Below are 23,838 nucleotides of genomic sequence, written 5' to 3'. Positions count from 1 at the left end.
TTTTCATGATTGTGAAGTTGGTCTACCACATGAAACAGAGAAAATGAAGAAATCCTACGAAGATCTAAAGTGACTACAAGTGTGGTCGTGATGATGGTAGTGACCTAGCAACATTTTGTGAAGATGAAAATATGCTAAATAGGGTATATGGCCTTTTGGAGTAAATTTGTGGGGTAAATATATTTTCTAGAATTCCAACCTAGGTTTATGGAGGATTGAGTGTGTTTTTATTAGGTTTAGGGATGAATTGTGACATTCATATTTGTGAAAATTATTTTGCTATGATCCAAAGCATAGCTCCATTAATTGTATGATTGAAACTTCTTTATGTTTGAGTAGAAAATTAATAATATGACTAGTAATTGGGGAAGAAATTAATACTTTAGTTTTTCCTTATTTTATGAACCAAAACATTGCAAACATGATTAACCTATGTATGAGCAGATATTCAATAGTAGTTGTATGCAATTTCTTCCTTGGTATAAGACATTTACACTAAATGTACAAGGTAAATGTGCTAACTGTACAAGAGTGTACAAAGGTACCTATTTTAAAGGATTTCAAATTTGTTTAAAATCATTTCCATTTTGTAAGGATGAGGGACATTCATCACACACATTCCTTGACCACACACTCATCTTATTCAATTTTATTACTTCATACATGTTCATTGGATGACCTCCTGCACTAATGATGAATAGGAACCTATATTGGGTTTCATTTCCCTCTTTTCCCTTAGGCATCACATTGGAACATGGTTAGCCCACCCATATACACTCGTTCAATTGTAGCTATGCCAAAATTTTGCCACTATACAAGGCATTTACAGTAAGTGTACAAGATAAATGTGCTTATTGTACAATGTATAAGGGTACTTATGTTGAAGGATTTCAAATCCTTTTGAAAAACTAGCTTGCTCATTTCCCTTTTCTAAGGATGGGAGATATTCCTCATAGACATTTCTCATTTCCTTTTGTACATATTCATTGGATGAACTACCATAGTAATGATGAATAGGTACCTAAATTGGGTTTCATTTCCCCCCTTTTCGCTCAACCATGACATTGGAATGTGGTTAACCCACCCATATGCACTCATTCAATTGCAACTATGTCGGTTTTTTGCCACTGTATAAGACATTTACGCAAAGTGTACAAGGCAATTATACTAATTGTACAAGAGTGTACAAGGCTGTCTATCTTAAGGGTTTTGAAATGATTTTGAAGAACTTACTCATTTACTATTCCCAATCATGGGGGACATTCCTCACACATTGTTTGAACACACACCCATTGCATGCATTTTATTTGATGTCCACCATGTTCATTCATTCTATTAGCTCATCCACTAATCATGAATATGAACCGAAATTAGGGTCAACTTTTTTCCTTCTTTTCCCTGATCCATGAGAATGGAAACATTGTTTACCCACTCTTAAGCACTCGTTCAGTTGTACCTATGTGGAATTTTGCGACTGTACAAGGCATTTACACTAAGTGTACAAGGCAAATGTGCTAATTGTACAAGGGTGTACAAGTCTACCTATCTTGAAAGATTTCGAATGCTTTTGAAGAACTCACACACTAATTTCCAATGAAAAATTAACCTTTGGTCCATATAAGTTGCATAATTGAGAGGTAGGATATAAAATATCAGTAGACAAATAGACCCTTCAAATTTCCATAGCAAATGTTTGTAAAATTTGGGTTTCATATGTGGTCAATTAAAGTTGCCATGTTAGATATCTTTAAGATGTGTATGTGGATATGACCTGGGTCTATTGTCCAATATAATAAATTTAGAGAGAGGATTTGAGTATGGTTCGTAGAGAGAGAGGGTGAAGTTTAGGGAAGAAGACTGTGTGAAGATCATGCAATGCCTCGACAATTCATTCAGGTCAAACAAATATGAAAAACAAGAATTTCCTTGAAGATCTAAAGCCATTGCAACACTGTAGTAGGGTATATGCCCTATGACCTCCTTTGAACATGAAAATATGTTCTACCTGTTGAAGTGGTTTTCGGGTTAGTACAATTTGTGGAAGATTGAGGGTGTTTTTATTAGGTTTAGGAATTAATTGTCATATCCATCTTTGTTAAAATTCTTTATGTGTGGGACCTCATTAATTGTATGATTGAAACTCCTTTATGTTTGAGTAGAACATAATAGGGAAAATTGTTTGTGAATATTCAATGTTTCGCATGTAGGAAGTTAGTAGAAGGGTTTTTCATGTGCATCATTCATTGATATGTTTATATGATTATTGTGTAAGACTCATGGACTAGTAGTTGTTTTTGAATAATATGGTGACTAGTAGTTAAGGAACAAATTTAGACTTCAATTTTTCCCCATTCTATTAACCAAAACATTGTAAATATGGTTAACTCGTATATGAGCAGACGTTGAGGTGTTGCTATGTCTAATTTTTGGCATTGTACGAGCTATTTACACTAAGTGTACAAGGAAAATATGGTAAGTGTACAAGGGTGTATAAGGGTACCTATGTTGAAGGATTTCAAATAATTTTTAATTAAAAATTGGCTTGCTCATTTCTCATTTGTAAGGATAGGGGACATTCCACACAAACATTCCTTGATCACGTACTTATCCCATTCATTTTTTTTTGTTTACTTTGTACATGTTGATTGAATGACCTATCGCACTAATGATGAATACAAAGCTAATTTGGGTTTAATTTTTCCCTTTTGCCCTCAGGCATCACATTGGCACAAGGTTAACTCACTCAAATGCACACATTCAGTTCTAGTTATGTTGAATTTCTGTCACTATACAAGGCATTTATAATAAGCGTACAAGGAAAATATGCTAATTGTACAAGGGTGCCTATCTTGAAGGATTTCAAATGATTTTGAGAAAATGACTTGCTCATTTCCCTTTTTCATGGATGAGGGACATTTATCACACATATTGGTTGATCAAATGCAACTTATGCATTTATTTGACCTCATACGTGTTCATTCCACCACCTTGTATTCATAAATGATGATTAGGGATACATGGTTAGGTTTGATTAAAGCTTTTTTACATATTTTCCTGAGCCGTGACAATGAAATCATAGTTAACCATCCATATGCACACATCACATTAAAGGTGTGTGTAAATGTGCAAGTGTACAAGACATTTACACTAAGTGTACAAGGTACATGTGCTAACTGTACAAGGTGTACAAGGTATCTATTCACAAGGATTTCAAAGGTATATGAAGAAGTCGCTTGCTTATTTCCATTTTCCAACAATAAGGGACATTTTTCACACACATTACTTGATCACACACTCATCCAATTCATTTTTGTGAGTTCGTACATGTTCATCATATTACTTACCACAGTAATGATGAAGAGGAACGTAATTTGGCATCAATTTTTTCAATTTTGTTAACTTATGGGATCGGAACATCATTCGCCCACCCATATGGATTTATGTGTTGCAGGTGTATGGAATTTCTGCCATTGTACAAGGCATTTACATTAAGTGTACAAGGCAAATATGCTAACTGTATGAGGGTTTACAAGGGTACCTATCTTGAAGTTTTTCAAATGATTTTGAGGAACTGGCTTGCTCATTTTCCTCTTCCGAGGATGAGAAACATTTCTCACACATATTGGTTGATGACGTGCAACCCTTCCATTTATTTGATCTCATGTATATTCATTTCATCCTTATATTCATAAATGATGATTAGGGATACATGGTTGGGTTTGATTTCATTTTTTTACCTCTTTTCCTAAGCCATGAAAATGGAATCATAATTAACCCACCCATATGCACACATTGCATTATAGTTGTATGTAAATTGTGCAGGTGTACAAGGCATTTACACTAAGTGCACAAGGTACGTGTGCTAACTATACAAGGTAACTTATCTTGAAGGATTTAAAAGAATTTTGAAAAACTTGCTTTGTCACTTCCCCCTTAAATTTCATCATCGACAATTTGTAAGTTCTTATTTTGTTTTATGTTGTTTTAGTATTGTTTTAAAACTAAAATAGCTTGCAAAATGAAAGGCCAGAGTACCATTGCACCTAAGACACGTAAAACAAGTACAACGTGTAGCTTAGTCACACCACATTTCAACATACCTAGAAGAAATTCTGAATGCCAAACATGATCGTGAATGTTACAACATATCCGAGGACAAAAGGAGTAAGAAAATTTTGTTTTCACTCTTCAGTCTTTTTTAATACTTAGTCATCTACTAGTTAGCCAATAACTTGGTTAACTGCTTCAGTCTCAAAGGATTCAATAGGTGCATCAGGTATTTTCCATCGAGGCTCGTACATCACCCATGCCGATACAACCTAACAATGAGTTTTGTAGGATTTATAAACATTACCCTTGTAACCAATTACTTGAGCTTGACATTCAGGCCAAGTTGTGTATACACCCGGTCTCCTTCCAACAAAAACAACATAGAACCTCTCCTCATTTTCCATGTAGTTGTTTATATTGATGCAAACAAATCAACAATCGTTGCATGAGTATTTCTTTTATATTTGCCTAAAACATTGATAATATGCTTAATTGAAGAAATGAAATATAAAATTTATGCTTTCAAACATACCTGAACAATATGGTTGTTATTCGTTTGGAATCAAGGTTCTTTACACAGTGCTTTGAACTAGGCAATGGTGTTAAAGTTGAGGTAATAGCATTTATATAGTTTGAAGATTGGTTGGAAGGCCTACTTGTAGTATTGGCACGAGGGCCTATTTGCAATACAAACACAAAAGTACAAGACCTATATTAAATTTTTTAATATAAATACGTATGCCTTGTAAAAGTGTCATTTTGTAGTCAATTTTCAGATGAATATTGTTCTTGTGACACATCCCTTTCAGTCATTGGTAAAAGTTAATAATATCCTATGATCAACGTGTTCTTCACCTACATTATAATATCCTATTTGAGCGGCCCCGAAAGATCTTCCAAACGAATATATTTGATTTGGTTTGCTATGACATTCAAAATATTATTATTTTATTTCACTATCACATATTTAGAAAAGGTGGCAAAATGTGAATCATTGGTAAATTAAAAAAAAAATAGTTATTAATTTTTTCTAACCAAATTTTACTTCACCTACAATGTGTTCAAAATGAATATATTCGATATGGCATGACATGCAATATGTTAGTGTTATTTATAATCGATTGTAAGACTAACAATATGTGATGCTAATTTCAATGTTATACCATGGGGTGGTAAGTTAATAATGGGATGTTTGGAATCAAAGTTGATCATTAATTATCATTAATTAGCTTCAATGATCAATTACGAATAATTCGTAGAGAGTAGGCTTATAAGGTGTGAGAACAAACTGATTTAGTCATGGAATTACAACAACTACATGTCAAGGTTCCCTCATTAATTCTTGTTCAAATACATCATGAAAGAATGTTTGCATTTGAAGATGCATTAGTTGAGATAAACATAGAAAATAATCGAATGATGCGTTGAAGAGCTCGTGAGTCATTATTGCGCATTTGCATCCAATTTGCACAAGACAATGGTCGAGATTTGTGAATGTGGGAGTATGAAAACATTTTACGCATACCCGAATACATGTCCGATTAGATATGATTTATACTATTTACGTCATTCCATTTAACCAATTCTACATTATATGCTCTTTTCCATTATAAGATATGGATCTTCTCAAACCGTTCTAATTGAGATAATTATAAACCTATTAAGGTATATTGTTATTATGTCCCGTAAAGATACATCCAATTCATTCTACTTGTCCACTTGGACATCCTAAATCCCTACTCACAAGTCTAACATTATTTTTCCTTAACCTATTTGTATCATTTTCAACTTTGATTCAAACTTCAATTTACAACTTCCTTACTTGGTCTGGTCCCACTTACAAGGAACCTTTGCGTGTTCTTTACTGTGCAAATATAGATGGGTTGGAGCAATCTAATTTTTGCAATGTAACAAGCATTTAAAGGAGTTTATGGGTTTTCATTACAATTCTCTACCTATTACCTAGAAGTAATATCTCAATTTAATGGAGATATTTAATCCCTAAGGTACATCCATATACCTATGTGTTGCCCCCACTAGAATTACACAAACATTATTGAACCCAAAATACTTGGGCATAAAGTATGTTGTACCTAATATGGTAGACATAATATATTAAAATAAGCAAAAAATTAATTCAGTTAAACACTAACCACCTAATACCTTCTTATCAATTGTAAAAGCAATGTTAATTAAATTCCCTACATAATTCAAATGACAATACTCCATTTTACAATCAATATACTTATATATATATATATATATATATATATAAAAAACACTTCAACCAAAGTCCCTATACAATTGTCATACAATTACATTCAGTTTTGAACAATAGCTTGCCTATTAGATGACATTACATATTTTGAGACGAAAATATTTTTTGGATGACATTGAATTTGAATAAATTCTGTTTTCTTTTAGGAGAGGTGTGTTGTCTGATAAGGGATTTTTTTGTGGTGTTTTATTGTTGTTGATTGTTCTTTCATTTTGTTTCTTGGCAGTTAAAAGAGGTTTTAGGTGCTTGCAGTGTTGGCATGGCAGTCTGTAATGCATGATATAACAATTTGAGTAAATTGTGGGAAAAAAAATATAAAATTCCCCTCTCTATTATACATTGTTAGCCAGGCCTTCATGTTTCTACTTTTGTAAGCTCTTGCTAACATGTATAGGATACAAATAGAAACAAATGCTTCCTATTAGTTTCATGAATGAGCATAAAGTTCATTTGGGCTTTTACTATTGGGCTTGTTTGGAAATGCATGTGATGGTTAAGTATGCTATATGCATAATTACTTGTTCAACAATATGAAAGTGATATTTTATGTTTGAATAGGTTGATGGATGCTACAAATAGAATATATTGTTACATTTTTGTGGGAGGTAAACTTGTTAAAAAAAAATGATGGGTTTTGGGAATACGTGGGTAGAAGAGCAAAAGTATTCACATATATAAAGAAATTCCATTTCAATAATTCATTTAGAGAGTATTAGAAAAATTCAACATCTCTCTTAATCTAATGAAGATGCATTATATCTTCAAGTTTAACCCCAAACTCATCCAAGATTTAGAAGATGACGATGACTTGGATAATGTGGTTTTCCCCAATGATGACTATGCAAATGTCTACATAGTGGAGTCATCCTGTGTGGAAGCCATTGAAGAAAATATACCAAATACACAACTAACTTTTGGGTAATGCGCTTTCACATGAATATCCAAGTAAAATATTGTGATTATTAATATTATGCATGATTTAGTTTAATTTCATGTATTTGTGTAATATGCAAAGGTCTACCTCCCACGTTTCCTTTCTCTGGTGCATCATGTGATGCAATATGTGATGTTACGATACAATAAAGAGGTTTTGCATCACGGTGTGCAAAAAGTGAGTACATTCCATTGGAATCAAATTAGTTTCGTGATGCAATATTAGGGTTGGGGCACACATTAAAAAATGTAGAGGATTTCCATAATGCAATTAACTAGATGTCATTAGGTGGGACGTTTCAATAAAAGTACAAGAAAAATTCACCTAATCATATGTTAATAAAGTGTTTAGTTGAGAGTTGTCCTTGGAAGATAATAGCTCACACTGTAGAGAGGAATGAAATATTGCAAGTTCATATATACTCTAAGTTAATCATAATCACACAACTCAAGATGAGTGGTCATCCAAGGTGATGGTTAGTTCAAAGAGAGGCATTGTTGTTGTTGAAGATATCTTTAGAACAACTCCATGTTATCTTCCTCGCCAAATATGCTAGGATTTCGCCTGTGATCATGGAGCTGAACTGACACATAACCAAGCATGGTACCTTAAAAAGAAGGCAAAAGAGCACATATATGAAGCTTTATGTGACTCTTACACATTTTTGCCTTGGTTATGCCATAGGCTAAGGGAAATAAACCCAAGAACTATTACTAGGTATACTTCTAATGAAGGTTACTTTATGAAATTGTTCATTGCCCATGCATTTTCAATTCAGGTGTTCATTATGGGGTGTTGACAGTATTGGATATTGATTCTTGCCACCTTAGCGGTCCATATAAGGGAGCTCTTTTGTTTGCCATTTATTATGATGTAGATGATGAAATCTTTCCTCTAGCCCTTGGTGCGGTTAGCTCAAAAAACTATGATGACTAGTATTAGTTCTTGGAGAAATTAAATGGGTCTTAGATTGTAAAGAAGTTATCATATTAGATAGACATCAAGGGATTTTGCATAGTGTTTTGAAGTTGTTTGGGACAAAAAATCATGCATATTGTTATCGACATGTGAAAAAAAACTTTACTAGCTTCTTCAATAGGCAAAACATTAGAAGAAAGAAAGGGAAAAAAGATGCTTGGTTGCTTCTGGACAACATTGCGTATGCTAAATTAGATATAGACTACAATGAAGCATTTGAAAAACTTGTATGCTTTAATGAGAACCTAGCAATGTGGGTTGTGGAAAACAATCCCGAACATTGGATGATGTCAAAGTTCCCTAAAAAATGTTAGGATAAAACGACCACTAACATTGCAAAGTCCTCTCATGTGTGGTTAAGAGAAGAGCGCCACCAAACAATATATACATTGTTGTTGATGCACATGGATAAGCTTGTAACTATGTTAGATAACCATAAAAGTGGAAAAACGTGAATAGAGGAAAAACTAATGTCAAATATCATAAGGTTTGGTCTGATTGTTGTCATGCCATATTTGTGGGGGATATTTAAGATGTTTATTAGGGAGGTTTATTTGGTTGTGGACATGTAGCAACATTCGTGTACTTGTATAACATGACTAATGTCTGGATTGCCATGTGTCCATGCTTGTGCTATCATCCGCATGATGAGACAAGATGTGTATGAGTATATCGACTCATGTTTCCATGTCTCCACTCAACATTTGATTTACTCGGGTTAGTTTCAACCATTACCGATGCACAACTTGCCCAAGGTTTGTGTGGATGGGAATGTGCGAGATGGAGAAGGGAACTTATTTCATGATCTCAAACCCCCATAAGTGAGATGTCTTCTTGAAAGATCTCACCAATGGTGCATTGAGTCACAATCTAGCCATAAGAGAGCTATTCATTGCTCTCAATGAAATGACATCGACACAATCAGTCTAAATGTAATAATCAGTTGTTGTGAGATGCCTTATTTTGTGTTTTTAATGTTTTCATTTGTTGTTTATTTCCCATTTATTCCATCCCATGATATATGGTGGTAGTGATGTTGTTTTAGGTACTTACGTATTGCTGAGTTTTAGGGTAAATGTTCCAAGTTATTTAGGCAAATGGTTGGAAATTAATGAGCTACTTTGTTTTTATCATCCCATTGCAAACTTACCACCCCATGTTATAAGATTCACATCTGGTCACATCTTGTCAATATGTGATATCAAATTTGAATAAGATTCACATATTGCATGTGATAACGAATTGAATATATTCATTCTTAACACCTTACATGACAACAAAATAGAAAAACATACTGTAGGTGAAGTACACTTTGATATAGAAAAAATAATAAGTATATTTTTCAATTACCTATTCACGTAAAGTGATGGATCACTAGAACACCACTATTGATGTGAAAATTGACTTCACAATTACAGTTTTATTACCCGCACGTATCTTTATTCAAAATTTCATATAGGTGTTGTACTTTTTGTTTGTATTGCAAGTAGGCCCTTAGACCAATATTACAAGTAGACTCTCCAACCAATCTTCAAAGAATATAAATGGTATAACCTTTAAAGACTATTGTTTAGATCTATGCATCGTGTAAACAACCTCGATTTATAACGTATATCAACCATATTGGTTAGGTAAGTTTTAAGGCAACAATTCTATATTTCTTATTTTAAATTAAATTTGTCTATCAATGTTTTAAGCAAATATAGAAGAAAGACTCATGCACAAATGGTGTTTTGTTTGCATTAGTATTAACAAATACAGTTGCAATTGTGTGTATGAGGAGCCATATATGGCAAATGAAGACAAGTTCTATGTTGTTTTTGTTGGGAGGAGATGAGGTGCGTCCACAACTTGGCTTGAAGGCCAAACTCAAATTATTGGTTACAAGGGTAACGTTTAGAAATCATAAAAAAACAAACAAAAACACATCATGAGGTTTGGCATGGGTGATGTATGAGCCTCGGTGGAAAAAACCTTGAAACACTTATTGAATCGTTTGCGCCTAAAAAGGTTAATCAAGATATTAGGTAACTAGCAGAAAACCAAGTATTAAAAACGATCAAAGATCGGAAATCAAATTTCATTGCTTCTTTTGTATTGGGATGTGTTGTAATAATATTCATAATCATATTTTCTGTTCAAAAGTTCTTTTAGTTATGCTCAATTGTGGTACGATTAAGCTAGACGTTGCATTTTTTGTTGTTTTTCATCAAGACTAGGCACTAATTTAGTCATCTTGAAGTTGTCATTACGTATCTTCCATGCAATGGTACCTTGGTTATTCCCTTTTCATAACTTATTCGAATGTACAAACAAAGAACATTGTTAAAACAATGAAAAACAAAACATGCAGTCACAAATTTTGGATGATGAAATTTAAAAATAAGAGTCGAGCAAGTTTTTCAAAATCCTTTAAAATCCTTTACGATAGGTACCTTTGTACACCCTTGTACATTTAGCACATTTACCTTGTACACTTAGTATAAATACCTTATACACTTGCACAAATTCTATAAACGTATACTGAAATTTGTGCATATGGGCGAGTTAACCATGTTTCCATTGTCATGGTTCGAGGAAAAGGTGAAAAATTGAACCCAATTTAGGTTCCTATTCATCATTAGTGAGGTAGTTTATTGAATGAATATGTACAAGGTCAAATAAATCTATGGGATGAGTATGTGATCAAACAATGTGTGTGAGGAATGTGCCCCATCCTTAGAAAAGGGAAATGATCGAGTGAGTTTTCAAAATCTTTTGAAATCTTTCAAGATAGGTACCCTTGTATACCCTTATATAGTTCACACATTTTCCTTGTATACTTAGTGTAAATGTCTTGTATAATGGTAGAAATTCAACAGAGGTAAAACTAAATGTGTGCATATGAGTGGGTTAACCATGTTTCCATTGTCATGGATCAAGGTAAAAAAAGGAAAATTTGAACCCAATTTTAGTTCCTATTCATCATTAGTGGGGTATGTAATCGACTGAACATGTATGAGATAAATAAAATGCATGAGATGAGTGCGTGATCAAGCAATGTGTGTGAGGAATGCCCCCCATTCTTGGAAAAGGGAAATGAGAGAACGAGTTTTTCAAAATCATTTGAAATCTTTCAAGGAAGCTATTCTTGTACATCCTTGTACAATCAGTACATTTACCCTGTACACTTAGGGTAAATACCTTGTACACTTGCACAAATTCCATAGACCTTTAATGTAATATGTGCATATGGGTGGGTTAACCATGTTTCCATTGTCATGGCTCAGGAAAAAAAATAAAAACAAAATTGAACCCAAATATATATTCCTATCCATCATTAATGGGGTAGGTAATGGAATGAACATGTATGAGGTAAAAAAAAAATGCATGGGATGAGTATGTGATCAAACAATGTGTGTGAGGAATATCCCTCATCATTTTTGAGAACTATCGCCATGATTTGTGTATTTTGTTTCTTACTATGGTAAATGATGGAATATATGGACCAATTGGGAGAATGTTAGATTTTCCTAAACGAAATTTGGCCTATAATATTCCATCAATTCTGGGAATAATGTTACACTTTCCTAAATGAGTCTAGAAATTTGGCTCATAATATTATTGGATTTCCATTGATCTGGTTTTCTTTTTTGATTGTCATAAATATAGCTTTTGTGGTTAGGCCCCTAAGCCTCCAATCTCTATTCGGACATATATACCCTATTGATTTAAGATTGATTAAGGGTTTAGAACACCTCAACCCATCTAAATATCAAATTTGATTTTCGAATTTCCAAACCATTAATGGTTAGAGGTATGTTTCAGTTTTTCCTTTATTTTGCATTTGATATATATTATTAAGGTTTTGAGCATGATTACATTAGTAATATATATTTTTTGAGCATGTTTAGATTGATTTTAGCACTTACAAGATGTATATTGTATATTATGTTTAAACATCCTTCCTCCCCAACTACAGAAAGAAATCGAAGGAATGAGAAAAACTAACAATGTAATTAAAAGTTTTTATTTACTTAAGATATAGTTAAAATAAGGTATGAACTCATGATACACATAATTTTTTATTAAAAAAAATTGCAATATATATGCTTAAACTTAGGTAATATTTAAAAAAGAAAAGGTCTTATTATAAAATTTCAAATTGTGCCACAAACATATTTGGATAAGAAAATTGCCGATCTTAATTTATGTAGAATAAACTCTAATAAGAAGTGAAAAGTACCGACAATATTTTTATTTTTACCATCATTTTTATCACTTTGGATAGACAATAAATAATAATTAGCAAACAATAAAATTTATACAAGTAAATAGAAATAAATTTTCATTATATTTTATTCTCACATTCCATATAAACATGTTACTAAAATAGTATTAGTGATAAAATAGTGGTGAATGTGACACAGTCCATAAGAAAATGGTTTATTTATTTAATTTCTATTGGAGGAATGGCATACACGTAGGAAGAAATGTCCTAGAAACAACTCAACTATGTCTGATGGTGCCTCCACAAGTAAAGCACATACAGACAAACCCCACCCAGTTTCTCAACTCCACTCTCTCGTCTCCACAATTATTGAATTGAAGATTCTTCCCTCTGACCCAGAAACCTCGACCGAAACCTCGTCTTTCCATATCTGTTTTTCTACGACACAACATTCTCTTGTGCATATAGAACTCCACCACACTCACTCCTCTTCACTACTCCCAGCTCTCTCTCTCTCTCTCACTGGGATTTATCTCCAACATGGCAGATAAAGTTTCATCATTTCAACTCGTCCACCAGCAACTCCTTTCCGACTTTGAATGTGTGGAAACCATCGTTTCTGATGTAGGTGAAGCATCGCAAGCTTCAACTTCTGAATCAAGCGTTTCCACCTCACATATTGTTCAAGTCTCTGATTACTTGAAACCCAATGAACATGAAAATAACTCTTTTTTCCTCCACCGCTCTACCTCTGCTCCATCTGGGGTCCTCCAGTTTGAAACCAAATCCCAAAAAACTTCCTCATTAAGTCAACGGCGACCCCCACTCAGCATCTCAGTTCCTTCACCACCCACTTCTCAGCCCTCAACGGCGCCAGTTGCCGGCGAGATCAGGCACTATAGAGGGGTCAGGCGAAGGCCATGGGGGAAATTCGCGGCGGAGATTCGGGACTCAAATCGGAGAGGATCGAGGGTATGGCTGGGGACCTTCGAGACAGCCATTGAAGCCGCCAGGGCTTATGATCGAGCAGCTTTCAAGATGCGTGGTTCCAAAGCCATTCTCAATTTCCCCCTTGAAGCAGGGAATTGGTCGGGTTCTGACCCACCGGCCACATCCGGCCGTAAAAGGGAGAGAGATTGTGAGACCGAAGTGAGAGAACAAGTGGAGATAAAGGTTTTAAAGCAAGAAGAAGTGGAGTTTCCGAAATCTGACAGCACAGCGGCGGCAGCAAGTGTTTTGGGGATCAGTCCATTAACGCCGTCGAGTTGGAGAGCAGTCTGGGAAGAGAGAGAGATGAAGGGAATATTCAATTTGCCACCGTAAACGCCATCATCACCCCATCATTGGATAGCGTATTCTCAACTCATAGTTGAATGAGAGTTCTCACCGGCAATTGAAGTTTGATGGACTTGATTTATTTCATAAATTAATGTTATTGAATTTGTTTATTCTTTTAATTATGTATAAGTTTTCTTGCTTGACTGTTGTTTCTCCAAAATTATTTATCAAGAGTTTGTCATATAAAAAGTCATATTTTTCCTACCAGTTATGTCTCCTTGTGCCTACTATATTACTAGAGCTCTAACTGAGAACATCTGTGTTGTTCAAGCATCTTGTTGAGTGGGCCTTGCGTATTAGGCGTAAGTAGAAGCTTTTAGTTTAGGATTCCATGTGAAAAGCAACCATTAAGAATAATAATGGAGAGGAAGAAAATAATAATTCGAAATCAGAAAACACATCAAATGCATAACGATTCACATAGTTTTGTTTCTATATTTACGAATTATGACTCAGAAGAACTTTTATTATTATTGACGGGATTATAAGTTCAGAGCTCTCAAATCCCAAAGCCCCGATTACACCCAAAATAAGACTTTTTTTTTTTTTTTTGTCAAAATCTCTTATATATTTTCTTAATTACATAGAGAAGTTATTTATAATAAACTAATTGTATAACTATCGAAGAATACCTATTCCTAAAAGAAGATTTTACAGTAAAATGTTTCTTTTTCAATAAAAGAAGTTATTTTTATATTGTACTTTTTTTTTTTCAAAATATGAATTATACTAAAAATTGAAAAGTATCCGAATTTTAAAATATTTTTATGCTACAGTTTTTTGAAAAATATTTTTAAAGAATACATTGCTCCAGCAGAAAACCCTGTCTGAACCCTATATGGGTCTGTGATGAGTTCAATTTCATATATTTTCTTACTCGTTTATTAGAAATGAAATTGTTATGTGGACTCGTAAACAAAAGACGAACAGTCATTAATATATGTAGACTCGTCAACAAAACCCGTACGTTGACACATTCAGATCTTTGACCCAAAAGATATTTATTGAAACGAGTGGTCTTTTCCTTCCTAAAAGAAATCCATAGCTCCACTTGCCATGTGAATGGCCAGTCAACTTCAATAAGAAATCAATGATTCAAGGCTTATAAAGTCATTAGATTTCAAGGATGACGAGTGAGTGTTTTTTAAGTACCCTTCTGTTTCTAATGACATAGATTTGAAATTTAAATAAATAAATTGGAGATGAATTTAATTATTATTATTATTATTTATTTTATTTTATTTTTTTAACTCAAAACAGGTTTGCGTATTATCTTATCTCATCCTATCTTATCTTACTTTAATTATATATAAAATTAATTTAATATATTTTTATTTTCTTATTTTAAAATATAATAATAATAATAATAATAATAAAAATATTTTTCAATAAAATAAGTTTTAATAATATTTTAATTATTTATAAAATATATTTATTTTAATCTAATTAATATTTTTTAAACGAATTTAAAATTTTTTCAAAAAAAAAAAGTTAAATGGAAGGAAGAGGATAGGTATGAGAAATGCACATATTCATTCCGTCCCATTTATTTATTTTTAATGAAATAAAGATGATAATTACTTTGAATAAACAGAGCATTGGGACAGGGTGACGCATCCAAAACTACTCCATTGTTATCCCTATTAACTTTAGCAAAAACAAAAACCTATAATAATAATAAGAATCTTCACAAAAATAAATAAATAAATAAAACTTTCATAAATATCTTATTCCAATCAATAGAATGACAACTCCTCTCTATTGAATCCTCTCTTATACCTCAGCGGGTATTTTCTCAAAAAAAAAAAGGTTCATTTATATGACTTATCTTCTTTTCCCTTCTCTTCTTATCCTCTTTAAACTTCTAGCATCTTCTTTTAGGATGTAAATTAATTATAATCATGAGAGAATATATATAGTGGTAATCCAAATGATGAAGCGTCCTTATCCTATTTGAGTAACATTCAAGGCATTGCCTGGATTTTAAAATGACTCACCCCATCCAACCACAAATCAGCCGCCACAAATAATGCACATGCATGGACCAGCCCCAACTTCTCTGACGTCTACCTTTGTAGAACATTCTTCGAACTAACCAGGAACCTCATCCGAAACCTCCTCTTTCCATATATGTGTATATATACACACCACAACCTCATGTTTGAAGCACAGAGGTCCACTTACTCACTTATCTTTCCCCTGGTCTCTCTTTCTCAACTTGTTTCGACTTTCAACCCTAGACTTTTGCTCACTGCTCATCTCCAATCATGGGAGATGAAGCTTCATCACTGCAACTCATCCACCACCTCCTCCTCTCCGAATTTGATTCTATGGAGACCTTCATCTCTCATGTAAGTCATTCGTTACAATCTTCGGCCTCTGATTCTAGTGTTTCTACCGATGATATTACTCAAGTTTCTGAGTACCCGAAACTCCATGAAGATGAAAGCAACGCTTTTCTCTTCGACTGCTCTACCTCTTCTCCATCTGCCGTTTTCCAGTTTCAAACCGAATCCCCAAAACCTTCCAGATTAAGTCATCGGCGACCCCCAGTCAGCATCTCCCTTCCTCCGCCACCAATTTCTCACACTTCGTCCTCGTTAGATTCCGGCGAGAGCAGGCACTATCGAGGCGTGCGCCGCCGGCCTTGGGGAAAATTCGCGGCGGAGATTCGAGACCCGAATCGGAAAGGACATAGGGTTTGGCTTGGAACCTTCGAGACAGCCATTGAAGCCGCCAGAGGTTATGATCGAGCTGCTTTCAAGATGCGTGGCTCCAAAGCTGTTCTTAATTTTCCTCTCGAAGCAGGGAATTGGTCGGATTCTGACCCACCGGCGACTTCCATCCGGAAAAGGGAGAGAGAAAGCGAAAGTGAAGAGAGCAAACAACCGGAGATAAAGGTTTTAAAGCAAGAAGAAGCCTCACCGGATTCTGACAGCCCCGTGGTGACAGAGGCGGCGGCGGCAAATGTTTTGGAGGCGGGTCCGCTAACGCCGTCAAGTTGGAGGACCGTTTGGGAGGAGAGAGACATGGAGGGGACATTCCATTTGCCTCCGTTAACCCCGTTATCACCCCATCCTTGGGTTGGATATTCTCGGCTCGTAATTTAAAGGGCGTTGGAAGAAAGCCGAGCGTTATTGTTAATTTGGCCGTTCTTTAATTCGTAGTATTCAATTTATTGAGTCATTTATTCATAATGTTTCACAGGTGTTTTTAAGGGTATTTTTGTCTTTTAAATTTTATGTCCTTAGTATCAATTATGTAAAAATTATAACCCTTAAATCATAATTATCCCATTATTTAATTCCTAGTATTCAATTTATTGTTTCATTTATTCATAATATTTCATAAACTATAAACGTCTCAAATTTTATTTCCAAATACATAGATGGGATTATGAAAGTGGGGTAAATATATTTGATAAGATTGAGACATAATTAAAAAAAAATGACTAAATAAAAATATAAATATAAATTAACCCCAACAAATTATTGATGATCTTGATAAGCTTTAACATTTTGTATCCCATTTTTTTATTTTTAAAAATACAAACTAAAAATAGTATGCAAACATACGTGAACTAAAGTTTTTATTTCTAAATATTTTAATTATTAATTTATAAAATTTTAAAAGGGAAATTTGGATAAATTATATAGAATGAAAATATTTGAAAAAAAAATGTGATTAATTGATTTTCAATAAAAAAAAAAATTCAAATATTTTTATTTGAGAAGATTAATTATTGTTACTTATTTAGATATTTTATAAATTGAAAACAAGTTGTGACATGACTATTGTTGCAAATTGAAATAATTTTACTCCATGAGAGCATTAATTATTGTTACTTATTTAGATATTTTATAAATTAAAGAAAATTTTTTTAGTGGGGCGTCATGCACTCATCACCCCCCTCCCCCCAAAGCCCCATGTTGGGGATATAGAGCGGGACAGATGCCTTCGTTTGCAACCGGCCAAAAATGATATTTACTTGTTGGGCCCACTTATGATAAAGAAATATGTTTTTTTTGGAATTCTTTTTGTAAATATAGAAAAATGTACCACTAATAAAGTAATCCAATTATTTGTAATAAACATTTTCAAGTCTCATGGTTTGTAATTTAATTTTATTTGTTTGTATCTTATAACTTGGTCGTAGTTGTTTGTATCCTCACTCAACGACTCAGATCTCATTATATATATTCAATTATATGAATTTGAGTTTTGATACGTATCAATATAGTATCCTAATATTTTCATTACTTGTTAAAACAAAATAGAATTGTAATTTCTTTAATTTCATAAATCAAATGTGAGAGTTTGCTAATTATGTTTTATCCAAAGTTTATAATTTTTTTCAAATATAATTTTTTTATTTTCCTTTTTTTCTTCAAGTTAATTTCAATATAATATTAATACATTTGCATTTAAAAGTCAACATCATTATTTTTCTTTACAAGACTAAAATGTTAGTTTCCAAAAATAAAAAATAAAAGAGCTAACTCATTTGCTTCGACCTTAATAAGACAATTTTGGGAGAGATAAATTTCCCCAATTATGAATGGTAATGACCAATATTTTTGGGATTATGTTTCTATTTAAACTTATTGTTTTTGTTTCTATTTTTCTTGTTATAATAAGCTAATATCTAAGCTGAGAATTTGTTACAAATTAGTTATAGGTTACAAACCATCACCATAGTTATGATATATAGTCTTCTTGTATTTCCCCCAATTTAGATAAGAAATTGGGAAAGTTCTTCTTACAACCCTGTTTTTTTTTTCCTAATATGGTATTAGAGCGATTCTTTACTCCGCTATCTCATTTTCTTCTTTCATTTATTTATTCCTTGTTTAATGGCTTGAGGAGGCAACCAAAATGTCAACAATGACAATTGTTAGGTTGTGGGTTCATCAAATATGTCATCAATGGAAGATTATGGAAGTCCTTTTTATATACACAATGGTGATAATCCAAGTACGGTTATGGTTTCACACTATTTGACTGGATCTAATTACAACACTTGGAGCTGTTCAATGCTTATGGCTCTTATTGCAAAGAACGAAGTCGATTTTGTTGATGGGAGTATCACTCGACCAGCCTTTGATCATCTTCTCTTCAACGTTTGGAATTGTTGTAATAACATGGTAAATTCTTAGATTCTTAATGTCGTTTATAGAGAAATAACAGATAGTCTATTATACATAGACAATGCTTATGAAATTTGGATCGATCTTAGTGATTGTTTTCACCAAAGCAATGGTCCTCAAATTTTCCAAATAATTTTGATTATTACTTGATATGTCATTTAGCAAAACAACGAGGTTTACCCTCTATCTCTTCAAATAATATGTCTAAATCACCATTTCAATTGATTCACTATAACTTTTGGGGCCTTTTTCACACCCCACTACTAAAGGATATTATTATTTTATTTTATTTTATTTTATTTTTTACAATTGTCGATGATTGTACTCATTTTACATGGGTCTGTCTTTTAAATACAAAATCTAAAGTGATAAAAGTCTTTCCTACCTTCTTTTCTTTAATGCAATCTTAGTTTAGAGTCAAAATAAAATATGTTCGCTCAAAAAATATACTTGAATTTTCCTTTTCTAATTTCTTTCATAAAGAGGGAGTCATTTCCTTTCACCCTTGTGTTGACAAACCATAAAAAAATTTAGTGGTTGAGAGAAAACATCAATACATCTTTTATGTTGCTAGGGCTCTACATTTCCAATCACATATTCCTTTAGGACATTGGGAAGACTGCATACTCACCTTAATTTACCTAACAAATAGAACACCATCATCACTTTTCACTAATAAAACACCATTTGAATTATTCTGGAACAAGAAGCCTTCCTATAGTCATCTTTGGGCATTTGGTTGTTTGTGTTATGTTTCCACCTTTCTTCATCATTGCACAAAGTTTTCTCTTCGGTCCATGCAAGTAGGTTTCCTTGGATGTCCTATTGGATACAAAGGATACCAACTGATTGATTTAGCTACTAACATCACATTCATATCCAAAGATGTTGTCCTTCATGAAGAAATTTTTCCCTTCAAGGTGGTTGACCGATATTCTCTATTGTCCAAAATACTAAGCCTTTTTATTTAGCAACTCTGATAAAGAAAAACCAAAGAAAGAGTCACTACGACTTTTGTAGTACTCCGAGTATCGTCCTTAGGGATTGACTTATGGAAATTGTCAATACTAGAATAAATGAATTGCTTTTGTTTGAATCCTAAAGTGAAAAACAATCTGTGAATTATCTTTTATGAAACAATATTAAGTGAATGAAACTAAATTAATAACATAATGAATATTGATTTTTAATTCAACTGATTCAAGTTTGGGGTTATCCACAATCTAACTTAAGGTATAGAAATAGAGAGAATAAGGGTTTTTTTTTTTTTTTTTTTTTTTTTAAGTAAAGTGATCTTAGGGTTTTGGGATCCTTGGTCGCTCGTGATCAACTTGAGTTTTATAACTCAAAATTGTATCCAAAATCTAATTTTCCCATTTTTAAAACAGATTCCTAAAACCATCAAATGAATGAGATTGATTACCAATTTAAGATTTGACATTTTAACCCTTCCTACTTTTTATGCTTTGTTTTAGGCAAATAACGATGGAGAAGACTAATATAACTAATGATCGAAAGTTACCAAGAATCACTAATATCAGGTAGTAACCTATCGTATTATTCCCTAAACTAACTCACAATGATAGGATAAAAATTGATAAATTGTCACCCAAATAATAATTAATCTCATTGTTATAATAATTTACGCATTGTTTTCCTCTAAATCTAAGCCTAGGTTTTCATGCTTCAAGCCCCAAGTTGGGTTTTTAGTCTCTCATGGGGGTGATGTCACATTCACAATCCATAATAGGGTAAAAATTCATAACTTGAAACAAAAGAAAATAAAAGCAATATATTCAATAAAGAAGAAAAGAAAACAAACCAAAGTTCTCATCTTCTTCCCCACAAAGTGTCAAACCCCTAGAAAAATATCCAAGATCCAAATTCTTTTTCACCCCTAAAACCTAGAACTAAGAGAGTTTATATAGAATCATCAATGACCTAACATGTGACACCCTCTTATTGGCCACTTATTACAAGGAAAAGTCATAAACAACCAAAAAGAGCTTCAAAAATTACAAGTTCTAATTGAGTACAAAGTGTTTTGAATTGGATGGAGGCCTTTGGAACTCGTTTTGACGTGTTTTAGGGCTAAAATCGATCACCAGTGGTTGAGTTTGAAATTGATTTCTTTGGTTATTTATCTTGTGTATTTTCTAACTCCTCTTCTTTGGTCACCCAAATTTCAAACTCATAAGTAGAAGGGAAAAGCTCAATTCAAAAATCAACATAATGACTTTGAAATTCATAGGGAATTTCAAACTCACTCATTGCCCATGCAAAAAATCCATGTTTTTAATTTTGAATGTGCGCCTTTTGCTTGAAAAAGGTAGTAAGATTCGAACTTAGCCTCTACCAAAACTTTTCTTACATTCCTTTGGGTTTTAAATGGCCAAAACCCATTTCAAACTCAAGTTGTCAATTTTGAACTCAACTTCCTTCTTTGACCAGTTTGTTTCAAATGCGCATAACTTCCTTGTTTCAACTTCGATTTACACACTATTTAAAGAATTAGGTTCTTGACTTCCAGAACTTCAAAACTATATACAACTTGCCAAAAATGGATTTCGGGAAATACTCCAAATGTTGCCTTAAAGTCAGAGTACATGTTACCATCAGATCTTAAGTTCCAAATTTCCATGCAAACTTGATGAATCTTGCGTCATGTCTCATTGTCCATGAGTCTTTACTCACTCAATTTCTCATTTAATCTTTTGATCTTTCAAAATCTAACATGGTTTCAATTTGTTCCCTTTTCTTCTTTAAACTTGAGATATATCTTCAAAATAAAAGTTAAACCTATGGCTAGGGCCTTAGCATCGATTTGGGTCAATTTGGATGATTTGAGTGTCTGATGGTGCATAAATCACATTGAATATGTGCCATTAGAGCACATATTTTGGCTCTAATAATTGTTTTCCCAAGATCTTCCTCTTTCTGATTTCTTTTTTGATCGAGTTTTACCATCTTTCTCATATATTGATCCTAACAATTTTTGGTCCCACTGATATAGCATCAAGTCCCAACACAAATTCCAATCCACCATCTAACTCTAACTCAAGTCCTTCTTGTGTCACAAAACCATCTTCTTACCTTAAGGATTCCCACTGCTCTTCCATTTCCAGTGTCACTCACTCCACCTCTCATTTTTTTATCAAACGTTCTCAACTATGACAAATTAACTAACTCCAAACTAATGAGCCTTTGTTCATGCCATATCTTCTTATGTTAAACCAACAACCTATTCCTAGGCAATTGCAATTCCAGAATGGTAGGAGGCTATATCAACTGAGTTATAGGCCTTAGAAAGCAATGATGCTTGGGCATTATGTACTCTACCACCTAATAAACATCCTATTGGTTGTAAATGGGTTTATTGAATTAAATGCAAAGCAGATGGTTCCATAAAGCATTATAAAACTCGTTTGGTGGCAAAAGGGTCTACTCAACAAGTGACAATCAACTATTTTGATACTTTCTTCCTAGTAGCTAAGCTTGTCATTATAAAAATGCTACTTGCCTTAGCTTCCATCTATGGCTAGAGTTTGGCTCAATTAGATGTGAACAATGCTTTTTTACACGGTGATCTTACTGAAGAAGTATACATGTCTTTACCACTTGGATTTCATTGTGAGAGGGAGCCTCTCTTACCTGCAAATGATGTTTGTAAACTCCATAAATCCCTTTATGGACTCAAGCAAGCCTCAATAAACTGGTTTTCCAAATTCTCAAGTGTACTCATCAACAAAGGTTTTAAGCAATCTACTACTGATAGTTTTTTATTTTTATTTTCAACTAGAAATTCTTTCATGGTGCTACTTGTATATGTTGACAATATTGTCATAGAAAGCAACAATCGAAGGACATGGTTGAATTGAAGCAATTTCTTAATGGGTGTTTCAAGCTCAAAGACTTAGGGCCCTTAAATATTTTTTGGGATTAGAAGTTGCTAGATCTCCCAAAGGCATTTCTCTTAGTCAAAGACACTATGCCTTGTAGCTTCTATCAAACCCATAAGCTTGAAGAGCTCCATCCAAAACTTCCTAGTAAAGCATGGGTTGCGATCATTGATGATGTACTTAGGTAATCCCCAATATTTGGCCATGTGCTTCAAGAATAGCCTTGTTGACTCTTCCACGATGTAGTTTGTAGGGGCTGCTATGAAGGGAGCATACTTAAAGAACCTGTCTACTACCACTATGATCGAGCCATAGCCCTTTGACTTAGGCAGCCCAACGATGAAGTCTATAGTGATACTCTCCCATGGATGCTCTGCTATAAGTAGTGGCTACAACGGGGCTCTAGGTTGCTGCTGCTCTATCTTATCTTGTTAACACACAAGACAAGTCCTCTCATAGGCCTCAACTTCATCCTATATATGAGGCTAGTAGCAAGCCGACTCACACAACGCCTTTATGCATTGTTGCTTAGGGTGCCCAATCCACTTTGGAACTCCGTGATAAGATTTCTCCTTATATTCCCCCATTTAGGCATGTATAGCGGTTTGCTCTTGGTGTATAGTAAGCTATCCTCCACCTAGAAGCGCTTAGTATTTCTTTCATGGGCTAAGGCAATGAGGCTCTTAACCACTGGATTGTGCTGCAACCTCTCCCTTAGAAAATCCAACATGTCTCCTTAAGGCTAGTTTGTCATGGAAGCTAGCTTTGCCTTGTGGCTTAGGGCATCGGCTACATGATTAGTGCTTCTTGGCTTATACTTCAAAGTGTAGTTGAACTCGGCTAAGAAGTCTTGCCACCTAGCTTGCTTAAGACTTAGTTTCTTCTATATCTCGAAGTAGCTAGTGGCAATGTTATCAATTTTCACTACAAAATAAGACCTTAGTAGATAATGCCTCAATGTGTGTAAGCAATGGATGATGACAATCATTTTATTTTCTTACACC

The 23,838-nt window shown here is 33.6% G+C and overlaps 2 protein-coding genes across 2 annotated transcripts; both read left to right on the top strand.

Moving 5' to 3' along the window:
* Positions 1-12,796: 12,796 nt before the first annotated feature.
* Positions 12,797-13,992, top strand: LOC117933029 (ethylene-responsive transcription factor 5-like). The gene has a single exon (XM_034854377.1). The coding sequence runs from the start codon at positions 12,991-12,993 to the stop codon at positions 13,771-13,773; it is 783 nt and encodes a 260-aa protein (XP_034710268.1). The 5' UTR covers positions 12,797-12,990; the 3' UTR covers positions 13,774-13,992.
* A 1,954-nt stretch (positions 13,993-15,946) lies between these two features.
* On the top strand, positions 15,947-17,092 carry LOC117932946 (ethylene-responsive transcription factor ERF105-like). The gene has a single exon (XM_034854274.1). It carries the CDS (start codon positions 16,056-16,058, stop codon positions 16,896-16,898), a length of 843 nt encoding a protein of 280 aa, XP_034710165.1. The 5' UTR covers positions 15,947-16,055; the 3' UTR covers positions 16,899-17,092.
* The last annotated feature ends 6,746 nt before the right edge of the window (positions 17,093-23,838 follow it).

This window comes from Vitis riparia, chromosome 16 (assembly GCF_004353265.1).
Source record: "Vitis riparia cultivar Riparia Gloire de Montpellier isolate 1030 chromosome 16, EGFV_Vit.rip_1.0, whole genome shotgun sequence".
Classification (NCBI taxonomy): Eukaryota; Viridiplantae; Streptophyta; class Magnoliopsida; order Vitales; family Vitaceae; genus Vitis; species Vitis riparia.
This window is presented reverse-complemented; position numbering and strand designations above follow the sequence as displayed.